Here is a 22,620-nt window from a genome sequence, read left to right on the forward strand (position 1 = left end):
GACTAGCCTTGGGGAGCTGGAGAACTGAACGCTGCTTGCCGCGGGGCCCCAGCCGTTACTCCCGTCTCTTCCCGCAATCCTTCACTCCGCAGTTCCTGGGCGTGTTGCTGTCCCTGCTGTACGTCTCCCGTGTGGAGGACTTCATCTTCCAGTACTCGGAGCCCGACGGCCTCCTCCAGCCCTCGCAGAAGCGCGGCTCCGAGCCTGCCAGTGCGGGATGCTGCATGTGCTACCCCGCCTGAGCCTGGAGGACGATGTTTCGTCAGCATCATCATCATCAATCGTATTTATTGAGCGCTTACTATGTGCAGAGCACTGTACTAAGCGCTTGGGTAGTACAAATTGGCAGCTGCCGGATCCGCGTCCTGACTTCCCCTCCTCCATCCGGGATCGGGGCTCAGTCTGGACCATTCCAGGTGCTCTTCATCTGTTCCTGAGCACTCCTCTTCCCCCATCTTCCCTCCCCATGACTGTGATTGCCTTCTCTCCCCGCACCTCTTGATTCTTTGGGAGAATCAGATCCTTCTCCGAAGATCATCTGGACTGCCGAGGTGGGGACTTCTTGTTCAGGACATGGTCCTTAGGGGAGGTAGAATAGGGGAAAACCATCTGGGGTTTATCCTCCTCTGAGAGTTGTTGTGTGGCCCAAGGCTGGAGACTGATGACGGGCCTTGTCTGGCCTCATCTCGCAAGGTCCTCGACCGGGGCTCCAGGGCTCCCCAACAATCCCTCTTCCAGGGTTAAAGAGAGGCTGAAGTGTCCCTGACCCCTTCCCTCAGTGCTAGGGATCAGGGATGGAAATCAGGTGAGACAGACTGAGCTCCTCTCAGCTGCCAATCTGCCGTGGATCCAGGTGAGTTATCCTCCCCTTCTGCAAGATGGAGGTACCCCCCTCTTTCTCCACAGGGCTGAGATGGTGGTGAAGGGTCACCGGAGGGGCTACCATCTTGACAAATCTTCTGGCCACTGCAAGTCAGTGCCCGAGAGGGTTTCTGCAGTGGAGCACCATTCCGTGTCCCCAGGCCCGGACCCCCTCGCTCGGTTCAAGCGATGATCCGGCAGCCTCTCCTGGGGTTCTTGCCAATCATCTTCCCCCTCCCTCAGCCATTCTCCATTTGCCATAGCTGGTGACCCTGGTTTTTGGTCCCCTCCCTCAGCCATTCTCCATCTGTCCTGGCTGGTGACCCTGGTTTTTGGTCCACTCCAAATCCCAGGGCCCAGCACAGCCCTTCCTGAGGTAGGGCTGGAAAATCGGTTTCTTCCTGATCCCTGAAGGGCTGATGATGAGGGAAGGGAGTGGAGAGAGAGAGTGTGTGTGTGTGTATGTGTGTGTGCAGCACTATTGTGAGCCGCTGCCTTGTCCTGTGATATTTAAATGTGTGCCTTTTGAGTATTTTTGTATTAATTTTTAGACAAAAAGAAGGGATGTGCGACCTAACGAGATTTTTAAATCCAGGCGGCTTAACAAAGGTGCAGCTTTTAGGACCACCCCGTCCAAACTGGAGCCTCCCGGGTGAGCCACTTAATGTGCTTTCTCGCCTCTTGGTGCCTTGTAGCCCACGCCCTGGGCGACGGTTTTGGCCGACCCGTTTTTATGAAGTTGGATGACCGGATAAGGTCTTGCCTATAATTAAACCCGTGCGTTTGATTAATCCGAATCACGGTCCCTGGGTGGTTGGCTTTTCTCTCTCCTTCTTCGCTCGGTCCCCATCCCTTCTGCCATCGTTGTGCGTCCCTGTGCCCTAGGCAAGTTGGTTCATTTTAATTAAATAATAAACTAGAGTTGTGATTGATTTTTTTTCCCTAACTGTGGTTTGGCACGCTGGGGGGATAGCGCCTCCTAGCGGAGGACAAGGGGGGTCGCTTGGGTTACTTTTGGGGTGATGGGGAATTGCTTTTGGAGGGCTGGGGGGCGAATTAGGGGGTCTGGGGAATGGGAAGAAGGTAGGTAATAACAATAATAATAATAATTTTGGTATCTGTTAAGCGCTTCCTACATGCAAAGCACCGTTCTGAGCGCCGGGGAGGTTACAAGGTGATCAGGTGGTCCCACGGGGGGCTCACAGTCTTCATCCCCATTTTACAGATGAGGGAACTGAGGCCCAGAGAAATGAATGACTTGCCCAAAGTCACACAAGTGGCAGAGGTGGGAGCGGGGCTTCCAAAGGGCAGTTTGGCGGATGGGGAGGAGGGAAAACTGCAGAGGAAGATGGGTGGCGTTCATTCATTCAATCGTATTTATTGAGCGCTTACTGTGTGCAGAGCACTGGACTGAGCGCTTGGGAAGTACAAGTCGACAACGTATAGAGACAGTCCCTACTCAACAACAGGCTTGCAGTCTAGAAGATACTAACGGCATTTGTTAAGCGCTTACTGTGTGCCAAGCACTGTTCTAAGCACTGGCGAGGATACAAGGTGATCAGGGTATTTGTTAAGCACTTACTAAGCGCCAGGCATTGTACTGAGCATGTGGGTGTGGTGGGCACAGCAAATTGGGTTGGACACAGTCCCTGTCCCACATGGGACTCACAGTCTCAATCCCCATTTTACAGATGAGGGAACTGAGACACAGAGACGTGAAGTGACTTGCTCAAGATCACACAGCAGACAAGTGGTAGAGTCGGGATTCAAACCCATGACCTTCCAACTCCCAGGCCTGTGCTCTGTCCGCTATGCCAAGCGGCTTCTCTCGCATCCACCCCAGCTCTTAGTACAGCGTGCGGCACATGATATGCACTTAACAAATACCGCGATTATTATTATTAAAAATGTCTCCTCGTAAAATGAGGCATCGGGCCTGCCGCAAGGGAATGCCGTGCTGTCTTCCCATGGAAGGAATTGGAATTGCGTACGGTTGTGAGGATGCTGGGCGGGCGTGAAGGTTAATAGTTAATAAGCTCTGCCCCGGCCATGGCGATTGTCCTGCATTGCACGTTTCTGAGGCCTGGGAATAGGGTGGACAATCGTCTCAGACCCTGAGTCCTCGCGGAGGGTTCTTGAGAGCGCGTCCACTCTCTATTATTCTCTAATAATAATTATGGCCCTTGTTAAGTGCTTACTAATTACCAAGCACTGTTCCGGGCTGTGAAGTGTTCATGGTGCAAGGGTTGCCAGCTTGGGGAGAGGGCCTGGAATGCCCTCCCTCCACACATCCACCAAACTAGCTCTCTTCCTCCCTTCAAAGACCTACTGAGAGCTCACCTCCTCCAGGAGGCCTTCCCACACTGAGCCCCCTCCTTCCTCTCCCCCTCGCCCCCCTCTCCATCCCCCCATCTTACCTCCTTCCCTTCCCCACAGCACCTGTATATATGTATATACGTTTGTACATATTTATTACTCTATTTATTTTCCTTGTACATATCTATTCTATTTATTTTATTTTGTTAGTCTGTTTGGTTTTGTTCTCCGTCTCCCCCTTTTAGACTGTGAGCCCACTGTTGGGTAGGGACTGTCTCTATATGTTGCCAACTTGTACTTCCCAAGCGCTTAGTACAGTGCTCTGCACACAGTAAGCGCTCAATAAATGCGAACGATGATCGTGATGATCGAGTAACACTCTTCTACTGTCTGCCCACCTCCCACAGTTCCAGTAGAGCTTCAGTGGGCTCCAAAGCAGATTTTTTTTGTCTGAAGGACACCGTGAGGCACACGGTTAGAGAAGCAGCCTGGCTCAGTGGGAAGAGCCCAGGATTTGGAGTCAGAGGTCATGGGTTCAAATCCCAGCTCTGCCAATTGTCAGCTGTGTGACTTCGGGCAAGTCACTTCTCTGGGCCTCAGTTACCTCATCTGTAAAATGAGAATTAAGACTGTGAGCCCCATGTGGGACAACGTGATCACCTTGTAACCTCCCCAGCGCTTAGAACAGTGCTTGGCACATAGTAAGCGCTTAATAAATGCCATCATTATTATTCTCCTCTCATCTTGCCCCCAGCATTCTCTCGTCACGTCGGCTATGGCCATTTTTTTTAATGGTATTTGTTAAGTGCTTACTATGTGCCCGACACTGAGGTAGATACAAGGTAATCAGGTTGGACGCGGTCCCTGTCCACCATGGGGCTCACAGTCGTAATCCCCGTTTTCCAGATGAGGTAACTGAGGCCCAGGGGTGTGAAGTGACTTGCCCAAATAATAATAATGATGGCATTTATTAAGCGCTTACTATGTGCCAAGCACTGTTCTAAGCCCTGGGAAGGTTACAAAGTGATCAGGTTGTCCCAAGTGGGGCTCACAGTCTTAATCCCCATTTTCCAGATGAGGTAACTGAGGCCCAGAGGCGTGAAGCGACTTGCCCAAAGTCACACAGCAGACAAGCGGCGGAGCCAGGACTAGAACCCAGATCCTTTTGACTCCTAGGATGGGAAGCAGCGTGGCTTAGTGGAAAGAGCCCGGGCTTTGGAGTCAGAGGTCATGGGTTCAAATCCTGGCTCCGCCACTTGTTAGCTGTGTGACTTTGGGCAAGTCACTTAACTTCTCTGGGCCTCAGTTACCTCATCTGTAAAATGGGGATTAAGATGGTGAGCCCCACGTGGGACAACCTGATCACCTTGTAAACTCCCCAGCGTTTAGAACAGTGCTTTGCACATAGTAAGCACTTAATAAATGCCATCATCATTATTATTCAGCGCTTAGAACAGTGCCTTGCACATAGTAAGCGCTTAATAAATGCCATTATTATTATTATTATTATCACATGTGATGCTAGGCTTCCTGGAACCAGTGGCGAAAGAATCAATCAATCAATCGTATTAATTGAGCGCTTACTGTGTGCAATTCGGCCCAGGGCATAGGAGGAGGAAAGATCAATCAATCAATCAATCAATCGTATTTATTGAGCGCTTACTGTGTGCAGATCACTGTACTAAGCGCTTGGGAGTGGTTTGCAAGAAGATTTCTGGGGGCAGGGGCCAGTGGTGGTTGATTTCTCCCATCCAGTGAGCACCCCATAAGCTGGGTGTGTGTTTTTCCTCCCCTCTGCCCTTCAGTGCCCCCCAAACCATATCTTCCTCCTTGTTTCTCAGAGGAAAGATGGCGGGGAGGTCAGCAGAAGTACGCGTGAGGGAAATGTAGCTTTTTTTCCAAATGTATGGCTTCAATCGCCGCCGACGGCCAACCGCAGGTACCCGGCGAACGGGTTGTTTTTGTTTTTATTAGTATTTGTTAAGCACTTACTATGGGTCAGCGCTGGGTTAGATACCACCAAGTCTGATTGGGGACGGTCATGCCGCCACGGAGCTCACCGTCTTAATCCCCATTTTACAGATGAGGGAACTGAGGCCCCGAGAAGGTAAGTGACTTCCCCAAGGTCAAGTGGCAGAGCCGGGATTAGAACCCGGGTCTTCGGAGTCCTAGGCCTGTGCTCTTTCCACTAGGCCCTGCTGCTTCTCCAGCAGTGCCCGCTCGTTCCGTCAGACACCCCGGTTGCTGGAACCAAGATCTTGCTGTTGCTTGTCTGTTTCTCGGGGTCCCAGGAGCAGCACAGGTGCTAAGGGGGGGCAGGCTGGGGCCGAGCAATGATGGGAGGAGTGAGGGGGAGAGAGTTTATTTGGCATCCGTCCCAGGAAAGCCCTAACTTCCCAGCAGCTCCCGTATCACTCCAGCCTGAACCCTGTGGCCAACACACAACCCCCAGACCAGAGTCCATCACTGCTGGCTGCTGCCCCTTTTCTCTCCTTCTCCGGCCCAGCCCGCACCCTCCGCTCCTCTGCCGCCGCTCACCTCCTCACTGTACCTCGTTCTCGCCCGTCCCGCCATCGACCCCCGGCCCACGTCCTCCCCCTGGCCCGGAATGCCCTCCTTCCGCACATCCGCCAAGCTCGCTGTCTTCCTCCCTTCAAAGCCCTACTGAGCGCTCACCTCTTCCAGGAGGCCTTCCCAGACTGAGCCCCCTTTTTCCTCTCCTCCTCCCCATCCTCCACTGCCCTACTTCCTTCCCCTCCCCACAGCACTTGTATATATATATTGTATTGCATCATATATATAATATATATGTATTATATATTTATACATATTATATTATATATATTTATATATTATATATTTTGTATATATTTATATATTATATATTTTATATATATTTATATATTATATATTTCATATGTATTATATATATATTTGTACAGATTTATTACTCTGTTTTACTTGTACATATTTACTATTCTATTTATTTTGTTAATGCCGTGCATGCAGTTTTAACTCTATTTCTAGACTGTGAGCCCACTGCTGGGTAGGGACCATCTCTATATGTTGCCAACTTGTACTTCCCAAGCGCTTAGTCCAGTGCCCTGCACACAGTAAGCGCTCAATAAATACGATTGAATGAATGACGACTTTGACACCTGTCTGCATGTTCTGTTTTGTTGTCTGTCTCCCCCTTCTAGACTGTGAACCCGTTGTTGGGTAGGGACCGTCTCTATATGTTGCCACCTTGTACTTCCCAAGCGCTTAGTCCAGTGCCCTGCACACAGTAAACACCCAATAAATACGATTGAATGAATGAATGACGACTTTGACACCTGTCTGCATGTTCTGTTTTGTTGTTTGTCTCCCCCTTCTAGACTGTGAACCCGTTGTTGGGTAGAGACCATCTCTATATGTTGCCAACTTGTACTTCCCAAGCGCTTAGTCCAGTGCTCTGAACACAGTAAGCGCTCAGTAAATACGATTGAAGGAATGAATGATGACTTTGACACCTGTCTGCACGTTCTGTTTGGTTGTCTGTCTCCCCCTTCTAGACTGTGAACCCGTTGTTGGGTAGGGACCATCTCTATATGTTGCCAACTTGTACTTCCCAAGTGCTTAGTTCAGTGCTCTGCACACAGTAAGCGCTCAATAAATACGATTGAATGAATGACTGAATGCCCCCCCGTTCCCCTCTGGTGACCGGTAGTCACATAGCGGCCAAGACAGAGAACAATTTCCCCCCTTGGCTCTTCGTCCGCAAGGACCTGAAGAAATGAACAGCTGGGGGAGAAGCGGTTACGTCTGGAGGGAGCGAGAGCAGACTTCATTCATTCATTCATTCATTCAATTCAATGTATGCATTCATTCAATTCATTCAATTGTATTTGTTGAGCGCCTACTGTGTGCAGAGCACTGTACTAAGCGCCTAGCCAAGACCAAGCACGCCAGGGACACCCAGAGCTGGACCAAGATTTCTATCACGTGGTTCTGCCTCGGACAGTGGCGTCGCTGCCTTCTCATCAGGTGTGTAGGCCCTCCGAAGTCCAGGCCCCTGTAATAATAATAATTGTGGTATTCGTTAAGCTCTTACTATTCATTCATTCAATCATATTTATTGAGCACTTACTGTGTGCAGAGCACTGTACTAAGCGCTTGGGAAGTACAAGTTGGCAACATATAGAGATGGTCCCGACCCAACAGTGGGCTCACAGTCTAGAAGGGGGAGACAGAAGACAAAAAAAATCATATTAACAAAATAAAATATATAGAATAAACATGTACAAATAAATAGAGTAATAAATCCGTACAAACATATATACATACATAAAGGTGCTGTGGGGAGGGGAAGGAGGTAAGGCTGGGGGGATGGGGTGGGGGAGGAGGAGGAGAGGAAGGAGGGGGCTTAGTGTGGGAAGGCCTCCTGGAGGAGGTGAGCTCTCAGTAGGGCCTTGAAGGGAGGAAGAGAGCTAGCTTGGCGGATGTGGGGAGGGAGGGCATTCCAGGCCAGGGGGAGGACGTGGGCCAGGGGTCGACTGTGGGACAGGGAGAACGAGGGATGGTGAGGAGATTAGTGGCACAGGAGCAGAGGGTGCGGGCTGGGCTGGAGAAGGAGAGAAGGGAGGTGAGGTAGGAGGGGGCGAGGGGATGGACAGCCTTGAAGCCCAGGGTGAGGAGTTTTTGCCTGATGCGTAGGTTGATTGGTAGCCACTGGAGATTTTTGAGGAGGGAAGTAACATGCCCAGAGCATTTCTGGACAAAGACAGTCCGGGCAGCGGCGTGAAGTATGGATTGAAGTGGGCAGAGACAGGAGGATGGGAGATCGGAGAGGAGGCTAATACAGTAATCCAGACGGGATAAGATGAGAGCTTGAACGAGCGGGGTAGTGGTTTGGATGGAGAGGATAGGGCGGATCTTGGCAATGTTGCGGAGGTGAGACCGGCAGGTTTTGGTGACGGCTTGGATGTGAGTGTTCTAAGCGTTAGGAGATCAGGTTGAACAGTCCTTGTCTCATAGGGTCACAGTCTTAATCCCCACTTTACAGATGAGGTAACAGAGGCCCAGAGAAGTTAAGCAACGTGCCCAAGGTCACACAGCAGACAAGCGGCGGAGCCCGGATTAATACCAAGGTCCTTCTGACTCCCAGCCCCGTGCTCTATGAACACAGGTGACTCTAGGCTTCCTGGAACCAGTGATCAAAGAGATTTGGCCCAGGACCTTATCCTCTCACTTTCAGGCCTGAGCTCTTTCTCCTGGGCCAGGTTTGGAGCCTCTCTTGAAGGCAGTGTGGCTTAGTGGAAAGAGCCCGGGCTTGGGAGTCAGAGGTCGTGGGTTCTAATCCCGGCGCCGCCACTTGTCTGCTGTGTGACTTTGGGCAAGTCACTTCACTTCTCTGGGTCTCAGTTATCTCATCTGTAATGGGGATTAATGCTGTGAGTCCCACGTGGGACAACCTGATAGTCTTGTATCTGCCCCAGCACTTAGAATGGTGCTTGGAACATAGTAAGTGCGTAACAAATACCATCATCATTATTATTATTATTATTTAGAGGAAGAGGGGCCAGGATTGCATATCATCCTCTCAATGCCAACCATCCGCCTCGAAGTGGGGTAGTGAGACTCACCTTCATGCAGTAGGGGAAGATGCTCAGAACATTTAAGATGTTTAACATTTAACATTTAAGATGATGCTCAGAACACTTAAGATGTTTAACATTTAACATTTAAGATGCTCAGAACATTTTATTCTATTTATTTTATTTTATTCTATTTATTTTACTCTATTATTTTATTTTGTTAATATGTTTTGTTTTGTTCTCTGTCTCCCCCTTCTAGACTGTGAGCCCACTGTTGGGTAGGGACCATCTCTCTATGTTGCCAACTTGTACTTCCCAAGCGCTTAGTCCAGTGCTCTGCACACGGTAAGTGCTCAATAAATACGATTGAATGAATGAATGAATGAATGAATGAATGAGCGAATGAATGAATGAATGAATTTAACTCTGGCCTGACAGCTCTGCACGGAGTTCAGACTGACTGGAAATCCACTGAAGACCTGCAGATGAGTTGTGATGACTAGTTGAGAGGCATCCAACTGGTTGCTACTGGTTCCCCCCTGGGGTCTTAGGGGGGACAGAGAGGGCGGTTCCTGGAAACGGCTGTGCCTCGGATCGATCAGCGGTATTTATTGAATGCTAAATGTGCGCAGGGCACTGTAGTAAGTGCTTGGGAAAGGACAATACAATACAGGTAAAGATATGTACATTAAGTGCTTTGGAGGTTGGGTGAATAACAAATTACCAAATTATGAGCAAGTGCATAAATGATTAAAAAAAGGGTGGGCAAGCTAGGGAAGTGAGACCTTAATTGGGGAAGGCCTCTTGAAGATGTGACCTCAATAATGCTTACCTACCTAAAGCCCAATAACTTATTTTATTAATTTTATTTACTGAGCACTTACTGTGTGCAAAGCACTGTACTAAGCACTTGGGAGAGTACAATATAACATCAAACACATTCCCTGCCCTCAAAGTCAAGAGGGGATCTACCATCCTGGGGTGGACTGGAGGCTACCTGATTTGAGTAATAATAATAATAATAATGTTGGTATTTAAGCGCTTACTATGTGCAAAGCACTGTTCTAAGTGCTGGGGTAGATACAAGGTAATCAGGTTGTCCCACATGGGACTCACAGTCTTCATCCCCATTTTCCAGATGGGGGAACTGAGGCCCAGAGAAGTTAAGTGACTTGCCCAAAATTGCACAGCTGACAAGTGGTAGAGCCGGGATTTGAACCCACGACCTCTGACTCCAAAGCCCGGGCTCTTTCCACTGAGCCACGCTGCTTCCCCCACCCTGCCCAGCCCCATACTGTTTTATACCCAGAATTCATTCATTCATTCAATTGTATTTATTGAGCACTTACTGTGTGCAGAGCACTGTACTAAGCGCTTGGGAATTACAAGTCGGCAACATATAGAGATGGTCCCTACCCAACAACGGGCTCACAGTCTAGAAGGGGGAGACAGACAACAAAACAAAACATGTGGACAGGTGTCAAGTCACCAGAATAAGTGAAAATAAAGCTAGATACACATCGTTAACAAAATAAATAAAATAGTAAATATGTCCAAGTAAAATAAATAGAGTAATAAATCTGTACAAGCATCTATATAGGTGCTGTGGGGAGGGGAAGGAGGTAAGGTGGGGGGATGGGGAGGAGGAGAGGAAAAAGGGGGCTCAGTTTGGGAAGGCCTCCTGGAGGAGGTGAGCTCTCAATAGGACTTGGTCAGAGGACTTGGGTTCTAATCCTGACACCGCCACTTGTCTGCGGTTTGACCTTGTGCAAGTCACTTAACTTTTCTGTGCCTCAGTTACCTCACCTGTAAAATGGGGATTAAGACAGAGTCCAGTGGACTTGTGTTCCACCTGATGATCTTGTATCTACCCCAGCATTTAGTACAGTGCCCGGCACATAGACTTGAACCAGTGGCAATACAGGCTTGACTCTGGATGGGCTGCCATCTCCTCACCCTGGCAGTCTCTTTCAGTTCCTCTGTCACTTGTCTTCCTCGTTCCCCTGCGCCCTGCTTCCTTCTCTGCCCTGTTACTGTGGCCGGCAGCAGAGGGGTGATAGGGCAGTTGTCCCCAGGATTTTCCGTCTGAGGGGGAAGCCACCGTTTCTTCCCTTACCAGGCTTCTCCTTGGTGCCAGCCTCTCAAGATGAGAGTCTGCCACTTTTAGCTGTGATGACTGTTACCGTCCTTGCCCATCCTCTCGCCCTTTCTCTCCTCCTCAGCCCTTCCACATCCTGGATCTGCCGAATCAGCCCAGCCTGGCCATTACGCTCAAAAATTCCCCTCCACACCGGTCTCGGGAGGGCAGGCCGCTGTTGGCACCATGAAACGAAGGGCAGAGTTGTGAGGACTTGGGCCGGGGCAAGAGTCTTGATGCTGATCCTCACCGGCAAATAAGTGCTCATGGATACCAGGTTGGTGAGGAAGGGGGAAGTTGGGAAGGAGCAGCTGGAAGAGGGGTACGTGGAGAGAGAAAGCGAGAATGAATGAATGAACACCTGGGTTGAGAGAGTGTGGTGGGGCTTGGGGAATAATAATAATAATAATGATGGCATTTACTAAGTGCTTACTATGTGCAAAGCACTGTTCTAAGCGCTAGGGAGGTTACAAGGTGAGCAGGTTGTCCCACGGGGGGCTCACAGTCTTAATCCCCATTTTACAGATGAGGGGACTGAGGCCCAGAGAAGTGAAGTGACTTGCCCAAAGTCACACAGCTGACAATTGGCAGAGCCGGGGTTTGAACCCATGAGCTCTGACTCCAAAGCCCGGGCTCTTTCCACTGAGCCACGGGAACCATGTCAAAGGATGGAAACCAACACTTCCTTGAAATTAGAAAAAGAGGAACAAGCCCTAAGCTGCAGGTTGGACCCAAGTAAGACCTTCCTCTCTGGTTCAGTTGGGAAGGCTGTGGGAATTCCTTAGCAGCTCCTCTCCTCTTCCTGGGAGGGCCGAGCAGAAATCCTGCTGGATGCAGAGGGAGGGACAAGCTGACCTCCTCAAGACCTTCCCAGCCTAGGGATTCTATGGGACCCAAGAGGGAAAAGAGGGTGGGTGGTTCCTGCTCACCCATCATGAAGTAGAAGATGGCAAGAACATCAACAAGGGTGCTATCCTGTTGGGTAACAAGCCAGAAAATATAAAAATAGCAAGCCAGGTGCTGTAATAGCCTCAGATGGGCTCATGGTTGGCAGAGGGAAAGCAGGAGGGGAAGAAAAACATGATGGTAAGAGGCAGGTAGGTATCGCTCCTGACTGGTATCGCTCCTACTGAGTGCTCACCTCCTCCAAGAGGCCTTCCCAGACTGAGCCCCCTTTTTCCTCTCCTCCTCCCCACCCCACCCGCCCTACCTCCTTCCCCTCCCCGCAGCACTTTTATATATATTTATACGGATTTATTTTACTTGTATTTATTTACTATTCTATTTTGTTAGTGATGTGCATCTAGCTTTAATTCTATTTGTTCTGTCGACTTGACACCTGTCCACATGTTTTGTTTTGTTGTCTGTCTCCCCCTTCTAATAATGAAGGCCTTTATTAAGCGCTTACTATGTGCAAAGCACTGTTCTAAGCGCTGGGGGGAATACAAGGTGATCAGGTTGTCCCACGGGGGGCTCAGTCTTCATCCCCATTTTACAGATGAGGGAACTGAGGCTCAGAAGTTAAGTGATTTGCCCAAGGTCACACAGCAGACATGTGGCGGAGTTGGGATTCGAACCCATGACCTCTGACTCCATAGCCCGTGCTCTTTCCACTGAGCCCCGCTGCTTCTCGCTGAGCCCCGCTGCTTCTCCTTCCCCTTCTAGCCTGTGAGCCCGTTGTTTGGTAGGGACTGTTTCTATATGTTGCTGACTTGTAATAATAATAATAATAATAATAATGGCATTTATTAAGTGCTTACTATGTGCAAAGCACTGTTCTAAGCGCTGGGGTGGGATACAAGGTGATCAGGTTGTCCCACGTGGGGCTCACAGTCTTAATCCCCATTTTCCAGATGAGGTAACTGAGGCACAAAGAAGTTAAGTGACTTGCCCAAAGTCACACGCTGACAAGTGGCAGAGCCAGGATTTGAACCGACGACCTCTGACTCCCAAGCCCGGGCTCTTTCCACTGAGCCACGCTGCTTCTCAAGCGCTTAGTCCGCTTAGTCCAGTGCTCTGCACACAGTAAGCACTCAATAAATACGATTGAATGAATGAATGAATGAACTGGTATCCCATCTTCCGACCCCCCAGATATTGGAGCCTTGGTCATAGCCTCCAATTCATTTTGACCCTCCGGGGCCTTTCCTGGTTTCTGGTCTCTCCGCATGTCACCTCTCTGTAATTCCCGGTCTGGTGTCCGCTAGTCTTCTGGATCAGCCTCTCCCAGCCTTCCCGTCTCCAGCACCAACTTCCACAAGCATCCACGGGAAGAGTTTTCTCTCCTGCATGAAAATTCCCTAGTAGCCAAGTTCTCAAAGACCAGGTTGACGGTGATTAAGAAGAAAGGGCCCAACCTGAGGGAAGGATGGGAGAGGAGACCATGGGTGTCTGGATGCCCTGGGCCAGGGCCATCTTTCCTTCTCTTTCCTAATCAATGACTCAATTGATTTCCTTTCATTCATTCATTCATTCATTCAATCGTATTTATTGAGCGCTTACTGTGTGCAGAGCACTGTACTAAGCGCTTGGGAAGTCCAAGTCGGCAACATATAGGGACGGTTCCTACCCAACAACGGGCTCACAGTCTAGAAGGGGTGACAGACAACAAAACAAAACATAGAGACAGGTGTCAAAATCGTCAGAACAAATAGAATTAAAGCTAGATGCACATCATTAACAAAATAAAAAGAATAGTACATATGTACTAAACGTTTTCCAATGGCTGTTAACACTGTCCAAATATTTCCTAACATATAGTGTTGTGATGACCCAGCCAAGAGGGAAAAGTCTCAGTTGTATTTTCAACACAGTCTTATAGATGTCTCTTAAATATCTGATGCAGAAAGAAATATTTGATACCACCAGCATCTGAATCTTCCTTGTCCCATAGCAGGGCATTGGAGAATTTCATTGTTTGGGGAAAGTCTTGTAGACAGATGACCTCTACCTAGTCAATGCGTAACAAATATCCTATGAATTGTACATACCAGTGTAAAAATGATCTACAGATATGAACATAAGTGCTATGGGGTTGAGGTGACTTGCAGATTCCCAAAGGTCACAGATCCAGGTGAGTGCAGTGATATCCAAAAGAAGTCAGTCAGTCAATCATATTTATTGAGCACTTACTGTGTGCTGAGCATTGTATTAAGCTCTTGGGAGAGTGCAATATAACAATATAGCAGACACATTTCTAGCCCACAAAAAGCTTACGGTATAGAGGGGGAGATAGATATTAACATAAATAAAATTGCAGATATTCATTCATTCATTCAATCGTATTTATTGAGCGCTTACTGTGTGCAGAGCACTGTACTAAGTGCTTGGGAAGTACAAGTACATAAGTGCTATGGGGTTGGTAGGAGGGATGAATACAGGAAGCAACTCAGGGAGACTTGGGAGTGAGAGAAGAGGAAATGAGAGTTTAGTCAGGGGAGGCCTCTTGGAGGAGATGTGCCTTCAGTAAGGCTTTGAAGAGTGGGGAGAGGAATTGTCTGTCGGATATGAAGAAGGATAGCTTTCCAGACTCGAAATGACCCTGGCCCCAGCCAGGAAAGAAGCGCATAACCCAGCCCTGAGCATTCTCCATCGGAAGCAGGAAGCAGCGTGGCTCAGTGGAAAAAGCCCGGGCTTTGGAGTCAGAGGTCAGGGGTTCCAATCCCAGCTCCACCAATTGTCAGCTGTGTGACTTAGGGCAAGTCACTTCACTTCTCCATGCCTCAGTTACCTCATCTGGAAAATGGGGATTAAGACTGTGAGCCCCCGTGGGACAACCTGATCACCTTGTAACCTCCCCGGCGCTTAGAACAGTGCTTTGCACATAGTAAGTGCTTAATAAATGCCATCATTATTATTATCATTATTCTCCCTGTGTTTTCCCTCTCCCTCACCCTATTCCCATTTGTGTATTCCCCTTCCTGGCCCCAGCCAGGAAAGAAATGCATTACCCAGCTCTGCCCATTATCCCTGTCTTTTCCCTCTTCCTCAATGCTGTTTCCATCTGTGTATTCCCCTTCCTGGCCTTTTTCTCTTCCACAATCTCTTCCCGGATTATCTTTGTCCAGAAACGCTCTGGACATATCACTCCCCTCCTCAAAAACCTCCAATGGCTACCGATCAATCTGCGCATCAGGCAGAAACTCCTCACCCTGGGCTTCAAGGCTCTCCATCACCTCGCCCCCTCCTATCTCACCTCCCTTCTCTCCTTCTACTGCCCAGCCCGCACCCTCCGCTCCTCCACCACTAATCTCCTCACTGTACCTCGCTCTCGCCTGTCCCGCCATCGACCCCCGGCCCACGTCATCCCCCGGGCCTGGAATGCCCTCCCTCTGCCCATCCGCCAAGCTAGCTCTCTTCCTCCCTTCAAGGCCCTGCTGAGAGCTCACCTCCTCCAGGAGGCCTTCCCAGATTGAGCCCCTTCTTTCCTCTCCCCCTCGTCCCCCTCTCCATCCCCCCGCCTTACCGCCTTCCCCTCCCCACAGCACCTGTATATATGTATATATGGTTGTACATATTTATTACTCTGTTTATTTATTTATTTATTTATTTTACTTGTACATTTCTATCCTACTTATTTTATTTTGTTGGTATGTTTGGTTCTGTTCTCTGTCTCCCCCTTTTAGACTGTGAGCCCACTATCGGGTAGGGACTGTCTCTATGTGATGCCAATTTGTACTTCCCAAGCGCTTAGTACAGTGCTCTGCACATAGTAAGCGCTCAATAAATACGATTGATTGATTGATTGATTTGAGAATCAAATTTGTCGGAGGATACAGTATTGGAGATACAGTATCGGACTAATCTATCTCTGTCTCCCGTCTCATCTCTCTTGTAGTCATCACCGTCTTCCAGCTCATCAGTCTCCCCCTTTGCCTCTCTCTGATCTCTTCAAGTCTCATTCATTCAGTCATATTTATTGAGTGCTTACTGTGTGCAGAGCACTGTATTAAGCGCTTGGGGTCTAAGCACCTTCACACTGCCCCACACATACTTGTCTGCTGGGTAATCTTGGACAAGTCAGCTTCTCTGGGTTTCAGTTTCCTCCTCTATAAAATGGGGATTAAATCCTACTCCCTCTACTTAATAATAATAATGGTGGGATTTGTTAAGCGCTTACTATGTGCAGAGCACTGTATTAAGCGCTTGGGGTCTAAGCACCTTCCTACTGCCCCACACATACTTGTCTGCTGGGTAATCTTGGACAAGTCAGCTTCTCTGGGTTTCAGTTTCCTCATCTATAAAATGGGGATGAAATCCTACTCCCTCTAATTAATAACAATAATGGTGGGATTTGTTAAGCACTTACTATGTGCAGAGCACTGTATTAAGCGCTTGGCGTCTAAGCACCTTCCCACTGCCCCACACATACTTGTCTGCTGGGTAATCTTGGACAAGTCAGCTTCTCTGGGTTTCAGTTTCCTCATCTATAAAATGGGGATTAAATCTACTTAGTAATAATGATGGTGGGATTTGTTAAGCACTTACTATGTGCAGAGCACTGTATTAAGCGCTTGGGGTCTAAGCACCTTTCTACTGCCCCACACATACTTGTCTGCAGTTTCCTCATCTATAAAATGGGGATTAAATCCTCCTCCCTCTACTTAATAATAATGATGGTGGGATTTGTTAAGCGCTTACTATGTGCAAAGCACTGTTCTAAGCGCTGGGGTTGATACAAGATAATTGGGTTGTCCCATGTGGGGCCCATGGTCTAAATCCTCATTTTACAGATGAGGTAACCGAGGCACAGAGAAGTTAAGTGATTTGCCCTAAATCACACAGCTGATGAGTGGCAGAGCTGGGATTTGAACCCATAATAATAATAATAATAATGATGGCATTTGTTAAGCGCTTACTATGTGCAAAGCACTGTTCTAAATGCTGGGGAGGTTACAAGGTGATCAGGTTGTCCCTCGGGGACTCACAGTCTTAATCCCCATTTTACAGATGAGGTAACTGAGGCACAAAGAAGTTAAGTGATTTGCCCAAAGTCACCCAGCTGACAAGTGGCAGAGCCGGGATTTGAACCCATGACCTCTGACTCCCAAACCCGGGCTCTTTCCACTAAGCCACGCTGCTTCTCTACTTAGACAGTGAGCCCCATGTGAGCCCTGATTAGCTTGATCTACCCCAGCATTTAGTACAGACTGTAAGCTCCTTGTGGGGAGGGAATGTGTCTACGAACTCCATTCATTCATTCGTATTTATTGAGCCCTTACTGTGTGCAGAGCACTGTACTAAGCGCTTGGGAAGTACAAGTTGGCAACATATAGAGACAGTCCCTACCCAACAACGGGCTTACAGTCTAGAAGGGGGAGACAGACAACAAAACAAAACATGCGGACAGGTGTCAAGTCGTCAAAATAAATCACAGTCTAGAATTGTACCCTCCCAAGCACTTGATACACTATGCAAACAGAGCTCAATAAGTATGATGGATTGATTGATACAGTGCTTGCACATAGGAGACACTTAACAAAGACCACAATTATTATTATTGCTATTATTATTATTATTATTAACAAAGACCACAATTATTATTATTGCTATTATTATTATTATTATTGTCATTGAACTCGCTTCCTCCTGCAAGTCATTTATTTCAGCACCTGTTCCCCCATTAGAAAGGATTGTTATCTCTTTCAGGGGAGGGATCATGTCTTTTTACTCTGTTATACTTTCCCCAGCGCTTATTATGGTGCTCTGCGTACAGTAAGTGCTCAGTTTGTAGAATTGATTGATTTACTGATTTTTTTAAATGGTATTTGTTAAGCATTTACTATGTGCTCTGCGTACAGTAAGTGCTCAGTTTGTAGAATTGATTGATTTACTGATTTTTAGACTGTGAGCCCAATGTTGGGTAGGGACTGTCTCTATATGTTGCCAATTTGTACTTCCCAAGCGCTTAGTACAGTGCTCTGCATGTAGTAAGCGCTCAATAAATACGATTGATGATGATGATTTTTTAAAATGATATTTGTTAAGCATTTACTATGTGCCAGGCACTGTACTAAGCACTGGGGTAGAGTCAAGCTAATCAGGTTGGGCATAGTCCCATCCCACATAGGGCTTACAGTTTTAATTCCCATTTTACAGAAGAGGTAAATGAGGCTCAGAGAAGTTCGCTGACATCTATTGTGGATCTCTGATTCTAGTTTTGGCTTTAGTAAGCACTCAATAAATACGATTGAATGAATGAATGAAAGGAATATATGAAAGATCATTGTTAGGAAGACTTGCTAAGAAGAGCCTGGAAAAAGTTATGAAATGAGCTGATGTAACAATTGCCACAAAAGTACAAACTGTCATTTCTATGGTGTTTTCGGTGACAGTGTATGGATCTGAAAGCTGGACAGTGGAAAAAGCAGGGGAAAAGAGCATCAATTCTTTTGAAATGTGGTGTTGGAGAAGGTTTTTGCGAATCCCATGGACTGTCTGAAAAACAAACGAATGGATTTGGGGGCTTTGGCTTTAGTAGGCCCTCATAATGTCTCTGGATGGCACCCCAGGCTCTCTTCTTACCTTTTTGGCCCCATCTCTGGATAGCCATGACACCCACTCTCCCTCATCTTCCTCCACATGAAAAGATGCCGGAAAGAAAAGCCGCATGGCCTAGCGGATACAGCACGGGCCCAAAAGTCGGAAGATCCTGGTTCTGCTGCTTGTCTGCTGTGTGACTGTAGGCAAGTCACTTCATTTCTCTGTGCTTCCGTTCCCTCCTCTGTAAAATGGGGATTAAGACTGTGAGCCCTATGTGGGACATGGATTGTGTCCAATCTGTTTACCTTGTATCGATCCCAGAGCTAAATATTGGGCCTGGCACAGATTAAGTGGTGACAATAATAATAATTAGTTTAAAAAGTGCTGTCAACATTTCAAATTCATGGACATATTTTCTCCAGAACGTCCTGTCTTCTGTTATAATCAGGAATCTTGCTGACGGTTCTTCCGTTATATTAGCAGCGTGGCTCAGTGGAACGAGCCCAAGCTTGGGAGGCAGAGGTCATGGGTTCTAATTCCGGCTCCGCCACTTGTCAGCTGTGTGACTTTGGGCAAGTCACTTAGCTTCTCTGTGCCTCATCTGTAAAATGAGGATTAAGACTGTGACCCCCACGTGGGACAACCTGATGACCTTGTATCCCAATGCTTAGAACGGTGCTTGGCACATAGTAAGCGCTTAACAAATACCATCATTAAATGCTTAGTACAGTGCTCTGCACACAGTAAGTGCTCAATAAATAGGATTGAATGAATTAGTTATGATTTCTATCTATCTAGCTGCCTGTCTGCCTATTTCAGGTTTTCCCCAGATTTTTCCTAGCATTAGTGTCTTCTCCAGAGAATTAATCCTCCTGATTATGTGTACAAAATATGTTAATCTAAGCTGAGTCAGTTGGCCTTCCAAAGACCACTTTGGTTTAATTTGCCCCCAAATCCATTTGTTTTTCAGACAGTCCATAGTTTTCACAAAAACCTTCTCCAACACCACACTTCAAAAGAATCGATGCTCTTTTACCCTGCTTTTTCACTGTCCAGCTTTCAGATCTCTACACTGTCACCGAAAACACCATAGAAATGACAATTTGTACTTTTGTGGCAATTGTTACATCAGCTCATTTCATAACTTTTTCCAGGCTCTTCTTAGCAAGTCTTCCTAACAATGATCTTTCATATAGTCCTTTCATTCATTCATTCAATCAATCGTATTTATTATAATGATGGCATTTATTAAGCGCTTACTATGTGCAAAGCACTGTTCTAAGCACTGGGGGGGATACAAGGTGATCAGGTTGTCCCACGGGGGGCTCACAATCTTAATCCCCATTTTACAGATGAGCTAACTGAGGCACAGAGAAGTTAAGTGACTTGCCCAAAGTCACACAGCCGATAAGTTGCGGAGGCGGGATTCGAACCCATGACCTCTGACTCCCAAGCCCGTGCTCTTTCCACTGAGCCTGAGTGCTTACTGTGTGCAGAGCACTGTACTAAGCGCTTGGGAATTCAAGTCGGCAACATATAGAGGCGGTTCCTACCCAACAACGGGCTCACGGTCTAGAAGGGGGTGACAGACAACAAAACAAAACATGGAGACAGGTGTCAAAACTGTCAGAATAAATAGAATTACAGCTCTATGCACGTCATTAACAAAATAGAGTAGTGAATATGTACAAGTAAAATAAATAGAGTAATAAATCTGTACAAATATATACAAATGCCATGGGGAGGGGAAGGGGGTAGGACGAGAGGGAGTTGGAAGAGAGGAAAAAGGGGGCTCAGTCTGGGAAGGCCTCCTGGACTAGGTGAGGCGATGATCATCATCATCATCATCAATCGTATTTATTGAGCGCTTACTATGTGCAGAGCACTGTACTAAGCGCTTGGGAAGTCCAAGTTGGCAACATATAGAGACAGTCCCTACCCAACAGTGGGCTCACAGTCTAAAAGGGGGAGACAGAGAACAAAACCAAACATACTAACAAAATAAAATAAATAGGATAGCTATGTACAAGTAAAATAAATAAATAAATAGAGTAATAAATGATACATCCTTGCCTTAAACCCTTACTAATGGGAAACCCATCTGTCTCTCCATATTCCGTTCCTATTTGTAGCCTCCTGTTCGGTATTTGTTTAACGACTATCATTCATAATAAGGTTTTAATAAAGGGGAAATCAGGGGAACCACGCCAAAGAGCCTGTGAGCCCACTGTTGGGTAGGGACTGTCTCTAGACATTGCCAACTTGGACTTCCCAAGCGCTTAGTACAGTGCCCTGCACACAGTAAGCGCTCAATAAATACGATTGATTGACAAGAGCCGGGAATTCGGACCGGTCAGCACCACGTTTGGCCACGAGGTGGCGCTGCTGCCCTGCTCAACCGTCCACTCCCAGGTGCTATTTGTTGGACGCTTATTACGTGACAGGCACTTTACTAAGCGCCCAGGTGCTATTTGTGGTATTTGTTAGACGCTTATTACGTGACAGGCACTTTACTAAGCGCCGCGGCAGGTACAAGCGAATTGGGATGGACACCGCCCCTGTCCCACATGGGGCCCTGATGAGGTAACTGAGGCCCAGAGAAATGAAGTGAGCCCACTGTTGGGTAGGGACTGTCTCTAGATGTTGCCAACTTGTACCTCCCAAGCGCTTAGTACAGTGCTCTGCACACAGTAAGCGCTCAATAAATACGATTGATTGATTGATTGTACTTCCCAAGCGCTTAATACAGTGCTCCGCACACAGTAAGCGCTCAATAAATACGACTGATTGATTGGTTGATTGAAGTGACACTTGCCCAAGGTCACACAGCAGACACTAATAATAGAGAAGCCGCTCGGCTCAGTGGAAAAAATAATAATAATAATAATAATGATGGTATTTGTTAAGCGCTTACTATGTGCAAAGCACTGTTCTAAGCGCTGGGGAGGTGACAAGGTGATCAGGTTGTCCCACGGGGGGGCTCACAGTTTTTATCCTCATTTTCCTGATGAGGTAACTGAGGCCCAGAGAAGTGAAGTGACTTGCTCAAAGTCACATAGCTGACAGTTGGCGGAGCTGGGATTTGAACCCATGACCTCTGGGTCCAAAGCCCGGGCTCTTTTCACTGAGCCACGCTGCTTCAAAAGAGCCCGGGCTTGGGAGTCAGAGGTCATGGGTTCTAATCCCGGCACCGACAGTTGTCAGCTGTGTGACTTTGGGCAGGTCACTTCACTTCTCTGCGCCTCAGTTACCTCATCTGTAAAATGGGGACAGAGACTATAAGCCCCCCATGGGACAACCTGATGACCTTGTAACCTCCCCAGTGCTTAGAACAGTGCTTGGCACATAGTAAATGCTTAATAAATGCCATCATTAACAATAACAATAATAATAGTAATGATGGCATTTGTTAAGTGCTTACTATGTGCCAAGCACTGTTCTAAGCTCTGGGGAGGATACAAGGTGATCAGGTCCCAAGTGGGGCTCACAGTCTTAACCCCCATTTTACAGATGAGGTAACTGAGGCACAGAGAAGTCAAGTGACTTGCCCAAGGCCACACAGTAGGTAATAATAATAATAATAATGGCATTTGTTAAGCGCTTACTATGTGCCTAGCACTGTTCTAAGCACTGGGGAGGATACAAAGTGATCAGATCCCACGTGGGGCTCACAGTCTTAACCACCATTTTACAGATGACGTAACTGAGGCACAGAGAAGTGAAGTGACTTGCCCAAGGCCACACAGCAGATAATAATAATAATAATAATAATGGCATTTGTTAAGTGCTTACTATGTGTCTAGCACAGTTCTAAGCTCTGGGGAGGATACAAGGTGATCAGGTTGTCCCACGTAGTGCTCACAGTCTAAACCCCCATGATAATAATGATGGCATTTGTTAAGCACTTACTATGTGCCAAGCACTGTTCTAAGCTCTGGGAAGGCTACAACGTGATCAGGTTGTCCCACGTGGGGCTTACAGTCTTAATCCCCATTTTACAGATGAGGGAACTGAGGCACAGAGAAGTTGTGACTTGCCCAAGGCCACACAGCAGATAATAATAATAATAATAATAATAATAATAATAATAATAATAATAATAATAATAATAATAATAATAATAATAATAATGGCATTTGTTAAGCACTTACTATGTGCCTAGCACTGTTCTAAGCTCTGGGGAAGATACAAGGTGATTAGGTTGTCCCACGTGGGGCTCACTGTCTAATCCCCCATAATAATAATAAT

At 47.3% G+C, this 22,620-nt stretch overlaps 1 protein-coding gene across 1 annotated transcript in view; it reads left to right on the top strand.

The window, feature by feature from the left end:
- The window catches only part of TSPAN15 (tetraspanin 15), a 103,513-nt gene extending 101,720 nt beyond the window's left edge, over positions 1-1,793 (top strand). The window contains exon 8 of the mRNA XM_038743805.1: positions 93-1,793. Within this exon, the coding sequence (XP_038599733.1) occupies positions 93-242 (150 nt within the window). The 3' untranslated portion in view covers positions 243-1,793. The remainder of the gene's footprint in view (positions 1-92) is intronic.
- Positions 1,794-22,620: the final 20,827 nt, after the last annotated feature.

This window comes from Tachyglossus aculeatus, chromosome 3, assembly GCF_015852505.1.
Source record: "Tachyglossus aculeatus isolate mTacAcu1 chromosome 3, mTacAcu1.pri, whole genome shotgun sequence".
NCBI lineage: Eukaryota > Metazoa > Chordata > Mammalia > Monotremata > Tachyglossidae > Tachyglossus > Tachyglossus aculeatus.